Source organism: Neolamprologus multifasciatus, chromosome 3, assembly GCF_963576455.1.
Source record: "Neolamprologus multifasciatus chromosome 3, fNeoMul1.2, whole genome shotgun sequence".
Taxonomy (NCBI): Eukaryota; Metazoa; Chordata; class Actinopteri; order Cichliformes; family Cichlidae; genus Neolamprologus; species Neolamprologus multifasciatus.
This window is the reverse complement of record NC_140441.1, coordinates 20470110-20490244: the sequence shown is the minus strand read 5'-3', so window position 1 is coordinate 20490244 and position 20135 is coordinate 20470110. Positions and strand designations below refer to the sequence as shown.

Here is a 20135-nt window from a genome sequence, read left to right as displayed (position 1 = left end):
CAAAGTAAATAGATTTTTTGGGGGGCGCGGACACACACACACAAACACACAGTATAAGTCTGTTACTACCTAACAAGCCCTCATGCAGACATCTTGCAGGGACAGAAAGCAGAGGTTTCCAATGAGGAAGACAGTGTTTCATTTTGCGTGCATTTTGAAGAAGAAGCTGCTGAAAGTAATGACTATCTCAGTATTATCTAAATGTATTCCAAAATTGCATAACAAGCAACCTGTGTGCACGTATAAGCTGAAGCAGGAGCAAGCAAGAGACAGAGAGACAGGCAGGGAGAATGACAGATAGACAGAGATATAAAACTGAGGGGAAAGAGACGGAGAGCACCCTAGCTTGACTGAAAGAAGCACTTAGACAAGAGAAATGGGACCAGCGGTCTCCATGGTAACCTGGCAACCAGTGTAAAGTAAGACTCAAGATGTTGAGTCAGAGGGGTGTGGGTGAGGGTGGGTGGGGGAGTGTCGAGGTGAGGGTAGCCTGGAGCAGAGGATGTGCACCAGGCCAGCCTCGCCCAAGTAACGCAGGCGAGATCAATAGGTTGATTGGGTTCAGCTGTTCTGTGCCCACTGGTCTCTGCCCAGGGCCCATCAAAAGAGATGACTGCTCACACTGTCTGCTCAACTGCAACACGGCCCCGGAAAAACCACAAAGGGACCGATGGGAGGCGGCACAGGAGTATGTGAAGGTGTCAGAGTTTTTTCAGATATGAAGTGAAGGCTGGGTCAAAAGTATAAGGCCACAAAACAGACTGCAGCTTTAAGGACAACAGACGTTAAACGGAAGGAAAATAAAATAATTTTGAATGGAAATTTGAATCATACACCTAGTGTTCTGTTAATGAAGACCTCCAAAAATGGATGAGATTGAGAGGTTATACTGATTTACAAGCTAATGGTAAATAATTTCTTGCATCTGCACTGTAAGTTGGACATTTTACAAGCAATCTTGTATTCTGATGAAATCTGTCAATTACCCTTACCAGCAACAGCTACAACCTTATATCCTCTGGTGCTATTTCATGCTGCTTCCATGTAATTATCTGGCCATTTAGAAAAGCTGAAAGTCATTTAATCGGGGGCCTTAAATCATACCCTTAGGCAGTAATAATAGCAAGTAGCTACTAAATACTTGCTATTATTATTGCAGAAGTGCTTTTCACACAGTCAAGCGTGGCTACATTCAGTGCTTTGCTCAAATAAGGTTCAAAAGTTGAGTGTGAAACAAAGGCTATCATAGTTAGCTGAAACTAACCTAAAGAAGAAAACTAGGTGCGCAAAACCTAAACCTTAAAATAAATAAAGACTACATTCCTGAGAAACATGAACAAACAATACTGGTAAAACCAAACTTTCTTAGTGACGCTAATGCTAGCTAGCTAGCCAGTTAGCAATGTTCTATCTCTTTTTGGTGTCATGGCAACCCCTTTGGGAATAAATAGTGTAGAGTGCTGGCAAGTCGTGAAAATTCTGCACAGGTGGCTGTTCAGCCGTATAAAAGACAGATATAGCCCTTGCGATGTTGTCCACCAGTTTCTGGACTCAATTCATATTTTAAAGCCTAGCATTTTGTCTGTAGCAATGTTGGTTATTTGGAGCTATGAGTTACGATATTCGGACGAGAAATTGGATTTCTAACTTATCAGCTAAGCCTACTAAAGTCGGTCAGCAAGCTGAATCCATACACTGTAAGGATGGGATGCTCAACTATATGGAGAATAGCACTGCGCCATAAATCTGAAATCCTAATCTTTCCATTCTAGTGCCTTCCGTCCAATTGTCATGAAAGTTTTGGGGTTGTTACTTTAAAAAGAGGCCATACACACAATCTTTTAGTATTTACATATGAACACAAAGCCAACAACACAATGCAAAGCTGAAAACCAGCTCAAAATGACTTCAAAGCAATCGGCATGTTGATTCTATTCTAGAAAACATGTGGGGAAATTCAGGCTACAATACGATATCGCCACTCATTACAGTTGTAGACCAGGGGTGGGGGAACTCCAGGCCTCAAGGTTTCCTGCAGGTTTTAGATGTGTCCTTGATCCAACAGTGCTGATTTAAATGGTTAAATTACCTCCTCACCATGTCTTGAAGTTCATCCAGAGCCCTGGTAATGAACTAATCATTTGATTCAGGTGTGTTGACCCAGAGTGAGATCTAAAACCAGTCCTTGAGACCTGGAGTTCCCCACCCCTGTTGTAGACTGTTCCACCATTTTCCTCCCCGCTCAGCATGAAGTGAAAGAAAAATGTGACGACTTTCCAGTCAGTTGTCAGCACGCACACACTCCTCCTCTGGGTTCTGGCTTCACTATATATAAAAGGGAGAAACCTCATTAGTCAGCTCACCATCACCTGTCCCTCCAGCCTCCTTGGCACTGCCCTCTTGAGCTCACTGCCCCACTCCTACCCTGCAGCTGAGTCAGGGATAGGGATGGGTATCGTTTAGGTTTTATCCGATACCGGTGCCAAACCGGTACTTTTGAAACGGTGCCGGTGCTTAAACGGTGCTCAAACCGGTGCTTAAAGAATGGAAAACACAAAATTGGTCCAAAAACGTCTCATGTTCAGCTGTTTTTTTGTAAAAAGATAACAATGTTAGCCTTTTCTGCAGCTATAGGGCATATATGGTATCACTCTTGGCTGGAAGCAGTGCTTAAACAATGGAAAAAACACAAACTTTGTCCAAAATCCTCTTATGTTTAGCTGTTTTCCACTTTTTCTTTGGTCATTTTAGCCTTTTTGGCCAGGGTGAAGGGAGTATCTGCCATCAAACAAGAAGACAGCCACATGTAGCTATGATGGTGTTTGCTAGTTCACCTTACATGCATTAATGTAATAACGTGGTTAGCCTACTCAACGTAATTACACACGAACAACATTAAGCTACTGATGCAGAGAAGAACAGCTGCTGCTGCATCATCATCCGTCATCATTTCTGCTACACTGGCAGGGCTAGGGGCCAGGACTCTCCTCTTCGGGTTTTTGGGGGATGTTGCTAACTCCAGGTCCGATAACAGGCAACCCACAAGCAATAGATGTGCACGGTGTGAGGTCTCGCAGCAAGCTATCAAATACGGCGCATTTCTCGGCTTTAAAAAAAAACGCTATGCGTCGCCAGGTGTTTCATCAGATTTGAGGTGTTACCTCCTTTGACAGTATCACAGTATCAGCTTAAAGCACTTGTTGCAGGCTGCTGAGTTTGCATATTTTGCTGAGAAGTACAGCCAGACTTTTGACCGCTTCGCCTTGGGCATTTTTAATCTGTAGCTTTGCTCTAAAAGAACGTACGTACCTGGACCCGCCTACTATCCTCGGAACGTAAAATGATTGGCTAGAATCTAAAGCGTATCATTCCATACCAGTTGGTGGCGCTAATGCACCTTTCAGTTGTTTGCCAACCGCCAATACAAATGTAAGGAAGAAGAAAGTGTATCACAGCTCAGGAAAAAAAGCACCGAAATAAAGCACCGAAATGTGCGCTGCTTTTCGGTCTGGTTACTACCGTTTATGTCAGAACCGGTGCCATCATGGCACCGGATACCGGTACCCATCCCTAGTAAGGAACCACACCTCAAATTGTTATTATGGGGAAAACTAAACTCTTTTTTACAACAGGTTACAAACGTACTTTTTAAAACTGCAAAGTAGTGTACTGTAGTTAATCATAGGATTAACTTGCTTTTGGAGCCAGGCTCAAACAGCTACATTTTTAGTCACTTCAAGGTTGACATCATTTCCACCCGTGGAAGTGAATCCTGAAGATGGTCGAGTCCATGGAAATATATAAATGTTTTTATAGAAATTTACTGAATTTTGGGAAGAATGGTTAATAAAATTGGTGTAAATACATCACTCATGTGCCATTTTCTTTTCCAATAAAGCTTAATGCCGCTCGCGTCCGTCGATTAAATCTTAACTAGGAAATGAGGAAAACAATTTCTTTGAGATATAGATAGCAAACGATTTCTTTGTCAGGTACAATGACATCCTAGAGTCTTCATGTTACTCTGAGCACAATGTGATATTTTTATAATTGGGTTTGTAGTCTTTATAGTAAGTTAAGCAGCTCATCTAGCTCCATATTTCATCTGAAATACAGAGTGAACAAGAAGAAAAGTCAAGCAATTCCATTATATAAGACCCTCTAACACCAAGTTTCAAATGCCCTACATGGCCTTCATGGTCCGCTCTCTGAAGTCAGCTTCAAGATTCCTCATTCACCCAAGGATTTAATTTGACTCCCCACTCATGAAAATGTATTTTACACAAAAAGCCCTATGACTATCAAATTTGGTAATCCAATTTTGAAGTCTAGTGGCTTGACATTCTCAGTTTCTCTGGCTTGTTATATGAGAAATAGTTTTTGTTAAACATAGCACTTATATATTGAGTAACAGCCAGTTTAAGATGGAGAACCTCAATATTTCTTGAAAAATTCATCTGGCCATGACAACTAGTCATTCCCAGAGGTGTTTTTTACGGAGAGAGTGACGCGCTTTTAACTGTGGATAATCAATACAGCCCCTATGACCTTGACAAGAAACCAACAAACATCGCTTCTTAGAGTTGCCCTCCTTTACAGAGAAAATCCCACAGAGCTCATATCCTGCAGTCTAAAAATTTATTTAACCACCCGTCACTGACACCACTAAATTGACTGTGTTATTCTACACGAGTGACATCTATCATTATGTCCATCTGCAATGTTATTAATGAAGAAAATCACTAAGAGATAATAATAATTAAAAAAAAATCACCCATCTGTGCCCAATTTGAGGACTTTTGTTTTTGGTTTCATTTAGCTCGAGAAAATCATAAATCCTGTTTTCATTTCCTAAAATGATCTACAATAGAGAAATGTCCAACTCCTTAAAAGTCTTTTCATTTGTACCCCGAAGACCTTATCGGGCCTTCTGTACCATAAGCGACTGCATCGGTGCATCAAGGCCTGTAGCTCTGCTGAAGTCCAGCCAAGAATGCTTTGATAGTAGCTTCAGCTCATCTGTATTTTTTGGCTTTGATGTGTTTCATCTTGACAAAAGATTGTTTTTTGATTGTTTTTTTCCTATCAGTTGGTTTGCCAGTAAAGCACAGTAATAACATGAGCAGCAAACCATGTCGTAGCAGTTTTGGCAATATCTCCATACAGCTTGTTGGAAGATGGAAACGTTACCCAAAACTTGGCAGATTTTGCGTTGGCTTTGGACACGATGAAACGCAGTAGACCAACCACCAAGAACACCAGCAGATAACACAGTACCCCAGATCATGACAGGTTGTGGAAACTTCATAATGGACGTCACAAATCTTGGATTATGTGCCTCTCAGCTCTTCCGTCAGGTTCTTGGACCTTGGCTTCAAAATTAAATCCAAAATTGACCTTCTTCTGAAAAGAGGACTGTCAACTAAGTATGAGTCCAGTTCTTTTTCCCTTTAGCCCAGATAAGATGCCGATATTGTCCCTGGTACATGAGTGGCATGGCATTAGCAACACAACAGCTGGAGCTCCTTTTCAGAAGACCTTACAAGACTGTGCGTGTTGGTGCTTGATGCACTAAAACCACCCTCAGTCCCCCTATGGAAAGCTCCCAAGTTCTTGACAATCTTCTCAAGACTACAGTCATCCCTGTTACTTGTACACATTTCCTTTCCAGTCAGCTTTCCATTAATATACTTCAGTAGAGAACTCTGAACAGCAAGCCTTTCAGCAATGACCTCCTATGGCGATCCTCCTTGTGCAGGGTGTTAATTATCATGATCTGGACACCTGTTGAATCAGCAGTCTTTCCCATGATGATGGTTCTTAGTACTTAACTAGACTGAGAGATGCGCTGTGTTTACACTGTGTGAAAAGTAATTTACTCCAACTTGAAATAAAATGAAATTCTAATAATCTGAGATACTGGATTTTTTATTTTTCATGACTCACAAGGCAAAGACTTGAATTTTTGCACATTAGATGTAATACATATTTGAACATCTATCCTTTTCAATTAAACTATGAAAAAATAAATTTTTAAAGATTTTCTCGCCTTTTGTGGGGGGTTTTTATTATTATTTTTTAGATGAACTAGTAGAAGTGTTTGAGTTCCACTCTGAAGCTGTGTGTGAGCACACATGCTGAAAACATGAAGTTACAGTGGACACTGTAATCATTCCTCCCATTGGAAACACAAAAAAGACCTCAACAACAATTACACTGAAAATGATGGCAGACAAAATCCACAGTTAAAAAGAAATAAGGTGCAAATACAACACCGGAGCCCAGCAATTTTCACAGACAGGTGCAAACAGTAACGCAGCAGAAATGGACATGGGGACGGTGATATTAGAAGTGACTAGAGAAATATAAGAACCATTTTAAGGGTCATTTTCCAAATTACGAACGCTTATCCCTGGTGATTTCTAGCAATGATTTCTTAATGGCTTTAGAGAGAGCTTTTTTTATTTTTACGCTATCCACCTCAAGATCGCTTTTTGTTCACTTGATACAATGCAGTGGAAAGGAATCAGTGGGCAACAGATTACATTTGAAAAACTTTACAGTAATGAGTCCTTCAAAAGCCAAAGCTCCCCGCGCTCAGAACAGCCCAAACACCAGGCTGCCGAGAGCTTTCATTACCAAATACTTTCTGTCCAAGGTAGAAAAATTGTGAAACTGTCCAAAGACCTCAATACACATCAGACAAACAAAAAACAAAGCAGACAAACATGGATTTTCTCCAATATGCCCTTGAGCTAGGCATTTATCTGCAGCTTTACTGTAGCACAAGTGTGTTCTGATCAGGAGCCCAAAGTTTTTCACTCTCCCCAAAGTTGAACGTCTTTGCCTGCCAACGTCTCCTCTCCTCTGTGCCTCACTGTCATTCCCTCTACTCTTAAAAGTTTGCTATTGTATCCAACACAACGGACCGTCCACTTAACGGCACCGAAAACAATAGAAAAGCCAAAGTGAGTCTCCACAGCTTAAAGTGATTAGATGAATTTCTCACTAATCCCCACCTTGAGCAGGTAGGAGAACGCTCCCAGGGCTACCAATCGATTTGATACACACTCTCACACACAGATACACACACACTCTAACCTTTTCTAAACTCATCTCATCAAAACTATTCGGGAGCTCATTTCACTATTGTGTTCGGTTTTTTGGGGGACCTTACAAAATGGCAATTACATCCAGCGTATTAACGAAGGTGCCAAACGATGGGACCATTAAGGGAGCTGACACAAACAGATCGATCGGATATACAACAGACACGTGGAGGAATGAGAGCAAAAATAAAAATCTTTACGCGAGGCAACGGGCAACACAAAAAAAAGAAGAAAGAAAGAAAAAAGGAAGGGCTGAAAAGAGGAAACGGTGCAAAAAGCACACGCAAACAAACGAGCCGTGCTTTGTCCAGGCAGCCGTGACGGTTGTATTCTAAATGGGCCATTACAGCACAAACAAGCAGCACGCTCATTGATCGCAGGCCCACAGGACTCGAGGCACCTGAAAGGCTTTGTGCCCTACAGAGGCAGAGATACCTGTACAAAGCTCCCAGGGAGACTTCATAAAAAAACATGGTGATCGTGTACGCCCCGCTATGATCAATATGTTTATAGTTTGTAAGAGGCGGATGCGGTGAGTTACAAGATGCTCCGTCACAGAGATTTGACAGGAGTGCTGCTAAATGCGGTAAAAGCAAACTTATGAAGAGTTTCTCTTTTGTCTCATTAGAGCTCAGGCTTAACTTTGTGACACGGCTGCTCATTAGTTACACCCCAAAGGAAAACAAAGGGTAAAAAGCGCATACATTTGTATTAAATGACTGACAATGAAAATAAGTTTGGTTCAATGGCTTTGACTGAGCTCCTGTTTAAGAAACTTTTTTTTTTTCAGATATGTAACCACTAAGGTCACGTTCACATCTGCGGTTCTGCTCAGCTAGTCCAGAAATGAAATATTAAATTTACTGCCTTGTTATTTAGATCTGCCACAAACAAACCACGAGGAGTACAAATGGAGCCTGGCAGACCGATAGGTAACTCGCTGATTGGGCGGGCTTAATGATGAAATCCTGCATCATCGTTGTAGGGCAAAAAAGTTGTGCAAGTTGTGCAACGTTTTTGCAATTTGTTTCAGTCTCAGTTTGTCTGCCATGAATTAACTGTTTGGTCTGCAAAATATCCAACAATGGCAAAAAATGTCCATCAATGTTTCCTTGAAGGCGAGGTAAGGTTTGCAAATTGCTTCTCTTGTCTGTTGATAGACTGAACATATTCAACATCTGCCACAGAAGACCAAGATGATACTCAATTATGTATTTCATCGGGTCCTTGCAGATTAATTTGTTTATGAAAAAACTGATCATTTCAGCTCTAAATGTCTCCGCTTTTTTCAGAATTGTGCACATTTATCTACAGAGAGCCAAAAAAGTAATGACTAATGTTTAGTATTATTAGTAGGAAGAAGCATTGCTTCTCTTATACCATGTGTAACAGGCAAATCATGTTATCATTTTTGTTATTATTTTTACCTCTCAAAGAACAAAGTCTATGATTATACCAGTGGACAACCCCTTCGCTATTACAGTAATGTCCACAGGTTCTTGGATGATGGCACTGTTTTATGTGACTACAGCAGATGGTTTTAAATCAAACAGTCATTTAAGTGATTAAAATCCAACTTTCAGCTTTAATTCAAGGGGTTTAACCAGGTATTGTTACAGCCATTTTTATACATTTGGAGAGCCTAACCAGCAATAGTATGATGGCCAGGTGAGGACTGTTTTATCAAAAATTAAGTACAGAACTTGCATTTGGTACTAGAACTCTCAATATGACGTACCAAGAGATGTTAGTGCAGGTGAGGGAGACCATCATTACACAGAAAATACTACATAAATCTACCAGGAAAACAGCAAAAACGTTAGCAGCGGCCAAAGTTAACAGTCTGCAACAATCTTCACAAGAATAAATGCACCGACCAGCTGACCATGACAACTAAACTAGATGATTACATGATTGTTTTCTCAGTCTGGAAAACTCCTTCACAACATCTAATCAAGTCAGAAACACTCTCGAGGAGGTAGAAATATCATCATCAAGGGTCTACAATTACTGGTTACACTGCCAGAAAACATCTACACAGGTCTCTAGTGTTTAATGACCATGTGACTCCTGGTAGAAGCAGCAGGATGAACTGTGCAGTAGGGATGGGTATCGTTTAGGTTTTATCTGATACCGGTGCCAAACCGGTACTTTTGAAACGGTGCCGGTGCTTAAACGGTGCCCAAACCGGTGCTTAAAGAATGGAGAACACAAAATTGGTCCAAAAACCTCTCATGTTCAGCTGTTTTTTTTGTAAAAAGATAACAATGTTAGCCTTTTCTGCAGCTATAGGGCATATATGGTATCACTCTTGGCTGGAAGCAGTGCTTAAACAATGGAAAAAACAAAAACTTTGTCCAAAAACCTCTCATGTTTAACTGTTTCCCACTTTTTATTTGGTCATTTTAGCCTTTTTGGCCAGGGTGAAGGGAGTATCTGCCATCAAACAAGAAGACAGCCGCATGTAGCTATGATGATGTTTGCTAGTTCACCTTACATGCATTAATGTAATAACGTGGTTAGCCTACTCAACGTAAATTATACACGAACAACATTAAGCTACTCACGCAGAGAAGAACAGCTGCTGCTGCATCATCATCCTCATCATTTCTGCTACACTGGCAGGGCTAGGGGCCAGGACTCTACTCTTCAGCTTTTTGGGGGATGTTGCTAACTCTTCGTCCGATAACAGGCACCACACCTGCAGTAGATGCGCTCGGTGTGAGGTCTCGCAGCAAGCTATCAAATACGGCGCATTTTTCAGCTTTTAAAAAAAACGCTATGCGTCGCCAGGTGTTTCATCGGATTTCAGGTGTTACCTCCTTTCCACAGTATCACCTTAAAGCACTTGTTGCAGGCTGCTGAGTTTGCATCTTTTGCTGTGAAGTACAGCAAGACTTTTGACCGCTTCGCCTTGGGCATTTTTAACCTGTAGCTCTGCTCTAAAAGAACGTACGTACCTGGACCCGCCTACTATCCCCGGAAACGTAAAATGATTGGCTAGAATTCAAAGTGTATCACATCTCAGGAAAAAAAAGCACCGAAAAAAAAGCACCGAAATAAAGCACCGAAATGTGCGCTGCTTTTCGGTCTGGTTACTACCGTTTATATCAGAACCGGTGCCATCATGGCACCGGATACCGGTACCCATCCCTACTGTGCAGTGTACAGGGCTTTACTGCCCGCTCAGATTCAGACAAATGCTACAAAACTGCCTGGATAATGAACCAAAGCATATTGCAGGAGTCTCATGAGGCAATTGGATATTTTTCAATGGCCAAGTCAGTCATCTGATCTCAACCCAAAAGGGCAGCTCATCAGTTATTAAATACAAAACTGAATGCAGAGACTCACAAACAAGCAGCAACTGAAGGTGACTACAGCAGAAGCCTGGTCTAACCAGAACCTACAGGGACAAGAGAGTAACTGTAGAGACAGATCACTCGCATACCACAGTTACTTGGTTATATCTGCACATAAGCACCTTAGAAGTATATTTATTGCCTCCTTGTGTGTGCACACAGTGTACATGTGCATGCCCTGTACTAGAAAAGATATCTGTGAAACTCCACAACACTTAATACAAAAAACATATATATTGAAACAAAACTGCTGAACACAATGAGCTTAGAGTAGCTAATTAACATCATGATGTTATAATTAGGTGAACAGCTGAAACTTGCACACGCTGAACTGTGCGCACTAAATCAAATACCTGTCTTTGAGGTTGATGAACTGCAGTTGTTTTCTTTATGCACCACTGCTGATATATGTGGGAGGGGGTTTTCCTCCCCTCAATTTTCAGCAGTTTTCTTGCCTGTGGCATCTACACCGCTATATGAAGATGAAGCATGGTTGTGTTTTCACAATTTTTGTCATTGACTTGGTACTTAAGCCAAGACTGCAAATGCATCTAATAAGTCAAGGATTTAGCCATGAACCTGCTGAGACCTGACAAAAGAGGCATCTTCAATCACTGCAATATAGCGGAGATGCAGTTAATGTGTGGCTGTTATTGTGTAGTTTGACTCCGCTTTTTCAGAGGCTCTGCTAAAACAGTGTTTTAAATCATTTTCACTAACAAAGTAACACTTCTCATCCAGCTCCCTTCATCAGCACATTTGACTGTATCAGCTTAATTGAACTCTTGTTTTTAACAGATAAGGAGCGAGGGATAGTTTTCTTTTTGCACATTTCACAAAAATGAAGGGAGGAAATGAAGTGAGGTGTTAGGCAGGTAGCACGTACAAAAAGAACAAAAACAGAAAGAAATCAACTTCTTCCAAACAGCTACATCTCATTAATATTCACTCCCAAAAAATACAAGATACTGGTGAATAAATTCTCCACCTCTCCTCTGTTACAAGAAAGAAAGAGGCCACTGTGATGGGACTATGTGAATATTATTTGACTGAAAGTTCCCTAAACTCTTATCATACTGTGTGACTGTTAATACCCTCAATATATGAGAGCAGCTTAACTAAAACCCCTGTCCTCACCCTTTACTGTAGCTGTAATGGATGGTTTGTGAGATATGACTTCTGAGATTAGAGTAAAGTGTAACAAGAGACTTATTGTAAGGACATTTCCTAAACTGGCTAGAATTAGAAGATGATCCTGCAGGATTTGTTTGTAAGAGAACTGGAAATCATGTCTTGACATCCCACAGCCTCCTACGGTAAGATTTAAACAAATGTGGAGGTGTACAATGTCAACCTGGCTAAAAGAGAGTCTGTATCCAAGGCCAGGGGCACCATCATTTCCAACATTCGTCTTTGAGAAGATGAAAAAGAAATAAGAAGCAGAGTATGTGTTAAGGTAAGAGCTGAAAGATCAAACGGATAGAGTGCACTCTTCTCTCACACACATAAAAAGACAAATCATATATCAGCCGAGCATGAATAGCTCTTTGTTGGTGGAAAAAGCGTGCAGAAACATGCCAAGCTACATGCCGTACACATGCTGGTGAGGCAGCCGTGCACAAACACAAATGAAGAGTAGACATACCAGAAGTTTTTGAAGGGCGTGTTGATTTCAAAGCCCCTGCGGTCCACGTCTCTGATGTTGGCAGCGGTCAGTTCCACTTCAGCGACAGCCAGCCCCGCTTTGTAATCCTGAAAATCACAAACACAAAGATGGAAAAAAAATTATAACTATTTAACAGATGTTCACATTTTCTCAGCAAAAAATATAAAAAAGGAACCGTTTATCCTCTTCTTACATTACAGGATTGAGTGTTTACCTGACTGTTAAATATGGAGCTAAAGCCACAAGATCGTTAGCCTAGCATTAAGGCTAGAACCAAAGAGAAACAACTGGACACAAACACTCATTATTTCTACTTTTTTTTTCATTATTCTTTTCACCTGCATCTTTGCAACAAAACAAACAAGCATGACCAAACGTTTTGTAACTCAGAATACACAAAACATAACTCTTTCTTTAAAATTTTTAACAGAGAGGTTAGCTAAGCTAAGCTAATATTACATGACATTTACGCTAACGTCATGTTTGGAAAGTACACAATTAAATACCTTGTATCTTCTCAGCTTAGTCTTGACAAGGATGCAAATAAGTATTTTAATGAATTAAAATTCACTGTACTTTGAATTGCTTTTTTTTAATTTTTATTCTAGCTCATCAAACAAGCTAATAATCTCAGGGTTCTCCTACAAAGAGAAAGAAGTCTGGGGCTTTTCTGTGTGGGTTTTACATGTTCAACCCATGTCTGTGGAGTCTCTCCAGGTACTTCAGCTTCCTCCCACAGTCCAAAGACTTACATTTGGTTAGATTATCTAGTGATTATAAATTAGCCATATGTATGAATGTGAGCATGAATTGTTGTCCGTCTCTATCTGTTATCCCTGCAACAGCCGGTTCAGGGTGTAGCCCGTGTCTTGGCCCTTGTCTCTGAGCCCTCCATGACTCTCAACTGGATAGGTGGAAGAGAATAGATGCATGAATAGATGGATGGATGGATGGATGGATGGATGACCATTATAAATGCAGGTATTGAAAGACTGGAAAGTAGCTAATATCGGCCTGCTGCCAAATCGGTCGGACTCTACTAATGTTGTGCTTATTTGCCTCTTAAAGGCCCCTTTTATCTTCTTAGTAAATAAATAAACATCAAAATTGATTGTGAAGTGTTGGCCTAACATGGCATTCTGAATTGTACCGAAGCAAACTGCGAAAGTTTTTTTTTCCTCACTAAATGAGTGTTACTTTCCTGTATCTTCCTGCATCTTTATTTCCCCCACTTGTAAAGCACAGACATATGCTTCAAGTTGAAAATGAATGCAGAAAGTATTAAAAACAATGTTCCCTAAGGGGCCCTGCAAATATTTGGCTTCAACCACTGGGCAGTATTTCAAGCCCCTTCTGGTCAAATTACAGACCCTGCTTAATAAGGTGGGATCAACAGGTCAGCTCATTAAAGTCGCAACCTGTTACTCAAATGAGGCTTGAATGTCAACACTGAGGAAGAAGCACAGTCACAGCTGTATATATAGTATATACATAAACACACACACACACACACAGGAACTGGATATAATGTTAGACTTGTGAGAGGGACCTGCTGAACTGTCATTGGCTTTCTTCCTCTCCTCACCAGTGACGCACAAACTGACTCTGTATGTGATGTGCGTGTTCGTGTGTTGCAGAGATACACAGGGATAAGTGTGTATGTGTGTGAGACACACAGAAAGCAATAGAAACCAGAAAGAGATAGGGAGAGTATACCTGCGCATAACAGCAAAGCTCTGTTAAAGCCAAAAGTTTCATCTCGGGAATCCAAAGCAACCCGAGCTTTCAGCTTCAATGTTTTCTGAGGCGCATTTAAGAAAATAGGGGTTATGTGCAGAGGCACAGTTTTCACAAGTTCCACTGTAACTCTACATGCCCCTCCCTTCTCCCACTTCACCCTCAACACTCACAGCAGTTTAGACCATTTTCTATAGCCTAGAGCTCCGAGCCAGAAAGAGACGGAAAAACAGACGGGGAGACGGAAGAAGCGCACCCACTCCCACACATATAAGCAAAACATCAAAACAGAGCCGAAAACAGAGGGGTTCCAACTTTACAGTAAAGAATAATACACACTCGAAAGCATCCCTGATGCACTGAGACAAAGCCAAAAAGACGTGACTCAAAAAGATGAGGGTGACAAAGAGCGCGAGAACACAGAGGAAGGGAGAGACCGGGGAGAACGTGCATGTGAAGGGAGGTCGTGATAATCCTCACTGAGAGTGGGTGAGACAGGAGAGGGGTCAGCTGAGCAGTTGACAGAGTGTGTGTGTGTGTGTGTGTTTGTGTGTAAAAAACCAGAATAAAACACCATCTACACAAATACTCCAATAGCGAATCAGAAATACTGCTTAAGTGAGGAGCACTAAACGCTGCCACGCTGTGCCAGCTATAAATCATGTGTGTTTTCTGCGCTAACTGTTCTTCACCAGCGAAAACAATTTGCACTAATTACGCCCAAACAAAGGAGGAAATGAATCGACGCTGATTAGGCGCTTTTTTGGAAACGCACGACCTAGCGGTGAGAAGACGCGCGCACGTGTGTGTGTGTGTGTGCGCGTGTTTGTGTGTGTGAAGGAGAAGAGCGCTGCCATATCTCTTGCTAAATAATTAGCAACCACCTTCTCAGAGCAGCCAGATTTTACAGATTGCAATCCAAGATGGAAGTTTACTTAAATATTTTTTCATGCTGCAGCATTTCCAGCCTGATCTTTTTGCCATTGTGTGGGCTGGATCAATTGAGGGTAATGTTGTCAAAATCTTCATTTGGCCGTCGTTAGCCCCAATTAGACTACTTCAAACAAATTTAGAGGACTGTAGTGAAAAGCGTGACCAATTATTCTCCCGTCCCACAGTTCCGCGCAACGATACCGAGAGAGGACAACGAAGCAGCGTCATGCGGAGATCCCGTGAAGCTTTATGAGTAATTAAGACCCTCTGATTTCACAAGAGGATGACATAAGCGACGGAGAGAAAGAGAGAGATAATGTGAGAGTGAGGCTCGTATGGCCAGGTCCTAATTGAGCTGAAACTTTTGACGCGGGGGCCTCGAGGGCAGCAAAAACTTGCCTTTCTCTCCTATCAATTACAGCCGTGTACAGTTGTTGCTCTTTTAAGTTCAGCACATTCAGAGGTTTGAAGACGCATGACGCTGTAATGAGAGCGTGGGGGTCATGGAGAAATGCAGTCTCCTTCAAAGCTCGCAGCTGCCGTCCATTCAGATCAGCAGAGGAGCTCGATGTGGCGTTATAAAAGAAAACACACGAAAAGCCTCGCAGAAGGACAAACGATTTACATGGAAGAAAAAGAAATGACAGCAGAAGGGTGTCTGCATGTGTACGCGTGCATGCAGGCATGAGTGTTCACGCCTGTCTAAATGCATGTGCCGAGAGGGCAAAGCAGTCACCTATATCTAATGACCCTCATCTCACTCGGGCAGCCAATTAGAGAGTTGGGTGTTAGCGGCCGTCCAGCCCTCACCACTCGTTACCTACCCAATATGTGCTGCAGCCTCCTGCCCTCTCCAATTAATTCACCAAGTATGGAGGGATGGAGAGAAGAAGCAAAGGCATTAGAGGTAAAAAAAAAAAAAAAAAAAAAACTTTTTACAACTGCTGAGGGGTAGGAGGCATCAATGGCGCTTATAGGAGGAGAGAGAGGGGAAAAGGCCCTAAGGCGAATGTTCTCACGCATGTGTATGGCTTACTACTGGTGGTCCATATGCAAAGCATCTCAGGGAGGTGAAACTAATTTTTTATTTTAAAAAAGTAAAAAAAAAAAAAAAAAAAAAAAAAAAAAAAAAAAACAGCTCATATCAACAAAATCTCGAGAACTGTTACAAGGTGTGAAGGACAAAGTCTCGCTCACGCTTAACCTCGTGAATTCTGCACAAAGGCCGTTTGGAATATTCCAGCCGTGCATCCAATTATTTCTCTCAGAGCTTTCCAAGTCAGTCGCTTCTCAGCATAGAGCCGCTCTGAAAGAAACCCAGACAAATAGAGGCAGGGCTCCACGTCTATCTCCAATTCCATGACCACTCAACCACTTAAAGCTGCTCTTAAAGCATGCAGGGTAACACCGTCTCGCACAGAGGTAGGCGAGTTTAAAAGAGCACACATGGAGACAAAAGACTATTTGATTATTTTAAACATCGGGCGGCGAGGCAGCGAGAGGCAGCGACAGGGTGGAGAACACGGAAGTCACATGAACGCAAGAAGACAAGAGTTCGATGTCTTCAATTTCTGTATTCCTCAAAGTCCAACAATCCAATCCAAACCAACAACCAATAAAAGCCACATTTTTGGTTAAAACATTTTCACAAAGCTTGACTGGGGATCCTGCAGGTAGCTGTAAAGACTTAAGACTCTCACAGCTCTTCCATCGTGAGATTGTCTGGAAAAAAATAAAGATCATAGGTTTCTGTAACTAATAGCACATGACTCCAACGAGTGTCAGCCCACCCGGACCTTAGCATGCACAGACCTCAATCAGGGGGACTTTGATTATTCTGAAACTTTTATTCTAGCTCCAGTAGAAGGTCAGATTCATTTGGTTTATTTCCCCCATCAGCCTCAGCTGCTCTTTGTTCTAATTAACAAATGCTAGCATGCAAACACACAATTAATACCACTTTCAGACAGCTACAAGAAGCATCGCAAGTAATCTTCTCGGTGCAACCTTTGACTACAGCTGACAGCGTCTTCCCACAGAACTGACAACACACGACAGTGTCACAAACACACAAGACAGTCATGAATCTTTATTTGTGTGCAGCTGAGATCAGATGAGTCCTGAGTGTGCGCGCAGCAATGACTAGGAACAGCAACGTGTTTGCTGCGCGCTGCAGCAGATGTGAACTTACTGCATGATGGTGTTTGATTACAATAAAGTTAAAATTATTGAAAAGTGCAACCCCACCGTGAGCTTTTGTCTAGTAACAATTTCTGGTCATATTCAGTTTTAGCTTCACATGCTGTCTGGTCCATTAACTCGACTCACGATGTTACTGAAAATAGTGTGATGGCAGCGCAGGCTTCAAGGCTGTCTATATGTGATAGACAACAACTGCGAACAGAGACACAAACCTTTGGCAGCGAAACGCTTTTATATTCGGACTGGCAAGAGGTCAGTAATTCTTCTTTTCCACTAGCGCCTTACTCCAGGGGTGTCCAACTCCAGGCATCGAAAGCTGGTGTCCTGCAGGTTTTAGATGTGTCCTGGATACATCACAGATTTCAATGACTAAATTACCTCCTCAACATTTCTTGAAGTTCTCCAGAGGCCTGGTAATGATGTAATCATTTGACTCAGGTGTGTTGACCCAGGGCGTTATCCAAAATTTGCAGGACACCGGCTCTCGAGGCCTGGAGTTGGCCACCCCTTGCCTACGCGGCTCAGCTGGACTCTGTTCTTAGGGATTTCCATTAGGTGGTAGTCCCCAGTACCAAGTACCTTTTATAGTACCTACTTGGCAAGAGTTCCAAGAGAGCTATGTCAATAGGTACACGACGAGGTGCAGATGTTTTAGCGACAGATCAACCAGCTGGTATACAATCGCCTCAGTGCCCTCCATTGTTTTGTTGCATTTATGTATCATACAAATGAAGTTGTGATACTTGAGGTCGCCTTGCTATAACAATCCCACCCACATTAAAACGCCTGAAACCGAATAAAGTCGAGTCGAGTCGAGCAGGTGCTAGTAAAAAAGAGGCCTAACGTGACTGGGTATAAAAAGAGCACCTTAGAGAGGCAGAGGTTCAACAATCTGCAAAAATCTCTCTCCAGTTTCAGAATGATGATGTGCAGACTGGTTATCTCTCATCATCCAAAGTAAATAATATAAAAAGAGAAATCTGTGCAAGTAACGTGGTAACATCTACAAAGACACCATCAGTGCTGAAAGGTATATACAGGTTTCAGACTAACATATGGTCGCGTCGACACGACGTCTTTTTCAGGGAGAGCCTCGAATATTTTTTGCCCCCTCGCTAGTCTGATGATTACATTTGTTCTGTTTGTTGTGTCTTTGAATACATAACCAGTAACCAGCTCACCAAAGCTTCTTTTAGTCTTATTATGTTAATAACCAATCAAATTAGTACTGTCAACAAAGTGGTCTGTACTGATGAACCCAGAGAGATTCATTACCCCACAGTGCAATTACCTTCTGAGCATTTTTAGCATCTTCAATGTTTTAGTTTTTCTGCAACTAAGCAGCCTTTGGTGCTCTCACTGCTACATTTCAGCAGGCAGCTGAGACAGGCAAGTACCACTGAACACAGGATAGTATTTAGTAGCTAAAAGGAACAGTATTTAATTTGTAATTAGTAAAACATTTTCCATTGCAATCAACTTAATATGCAAGCGTTGTAATCATGGCTTCCAAGTATGAAAAGAGAAAGAAAGGCAGGTGTAAACTGCTCTTGTTACACAGCAAAAGATTTGAATTTGTCATCTTTCAGCTAAATCATGTATGAAGACAAAAAACGAAGAGCCTTGATCTCAAATTCAGTCGTGGCATCAGTGCTACAAAACGGCCTCGAAATCTCTGGATGATGTTAAGTCTCACAGAGAAGATCTTGTGAAGAGCAGAGAATTTAATTAAAGCAAAGATTAATTAAATTTTCAGTCGCAATCTCATTGTGTACTCTCCCCCCCCCCCCCCCTCCCTCCACCAGGAAAGGCTCTACTACATGTTGAAAGTTTTCATTTGAGCTAAGATTTAACTTGGAACTGGGAGGAATTCTAAATTATACACAAGATGACAGCGAGAAATATGATCATTCAACCATCAATCAATCCCTCAGCTACCAGAGTGAAAACAAAGTGGGCAACGCTTGTGATGTACGACACGATAAGACACGAAACAAGTCACTCTGCTTGTACCAATTTGCCTATGCAGGGCATGGCAGAGACATGGTTCTCAGAGTAACCGTGTGTGTGTGAGAGACACACTTTGCGCACTGTCTGACTTTCTTTACCTTGGTGTTTAAGTGACCTTAACCACAGCTCCATCACGGGGCTTACGGTCCGTGAGAAATGGGGTAGGGGTGTTGAAGGAGGAGCTGGGAGGATGATGTTTCCAATAGCTCGTTCATCATGTTAGATTAAATACTCCACTCCACTGAACTTGAACAGGGCTATGGTCTACCTCCCTCCCCGTGCTCTTGCTCTCCATCGCTCTCTCCTTTTCTTACAAAACCACCAACGCTCGATTCTCACTCATGCAAGCCCTGCACCGAACTGGTCTTTCCACCCTGTTCATTTCATCTTCCTACTTTCATCTCTCAGTTTCTGACTCTTAAGTCTCTTGTCTTTCATTTGCCGCCTGCTTTCCTCCCTGCAAAATGCACCGCAGCTGCTCCTGCATTTATGCCGAGGATTTAGCTTGTAAGCTAAAATAATACAATTAATTTGTTCACTCCCCGATTCTCTCTTTCCCTCCGATTCTCCCGCTGTCTCAGATCAAGGAAGTGGAAATGTGCTGACAAGGAGTGATACCCAAAAGAGAATTCTAACAAAGATGTTTGTTCAGGCTAATGAAGAAAATAATGAAAGGCAAACAACAAAACTACAAGAGCGAGCGAAACGAAATGAGAGCCGAGGAGGGATGGAAATGAGTCGAATGCATGTAGCATTATCAAATATGCACACAAATACGTGTCAGGCACTTTAAGAAATAGTATCACGGCTGTGAGGTATCTTTCCATCTCAGATGTTATATCTCGCTGTCGGGACAGGAGCAGGCAGGGGACAGGAGCAGGCAGAGAACAGAGAAGCTGTACATGAACAGGGACTATCAGGGTTTAATTGGACTGACATCAAATATGAGAAACTCAAGGGAAACTTTAAGAGCAAACTTATCTCTTCTGTATTTTATGACTAAAATGGAGACGGAAGGTCCACAACAACAAAACAAAGCTGTGCATTAACACTAAGGTAGCTACATCAGGGGCGTTACACAGCGTTTAATTCTTTTGTTCCTTTAACAAGCATGCT

At 41.9% G+C, this 20135-nt stretch overlaps 1 protein-coding gene across 5 annotated transcripts in view; it reads right to left on the bottom strand.

Annotated features, from left to right (window-relative positions):
• The window catches only part of arap2 (ArfGAP with RhoGAP domain, ankyrin repeat and PH domain 2), a 171489-nt gene that overhangs the window by 104058 nt on the left and 47296 nt on the right, over positions 1-20135 (bottom strand). For all 5 annotated transcript variants that reach the window (XM_085136842.1, XM_085136832.1, XM_085136817.1 and 2 more), the window contains one exon: positions 12117-12223. In XM_085136842.1, the coding sequence (XP_084992968.1) occupies positions 12117-12223 (107 nt within the window). The remainder of the gene's footprint in view (positions 1-12116; positions 12224-20135) is intronic.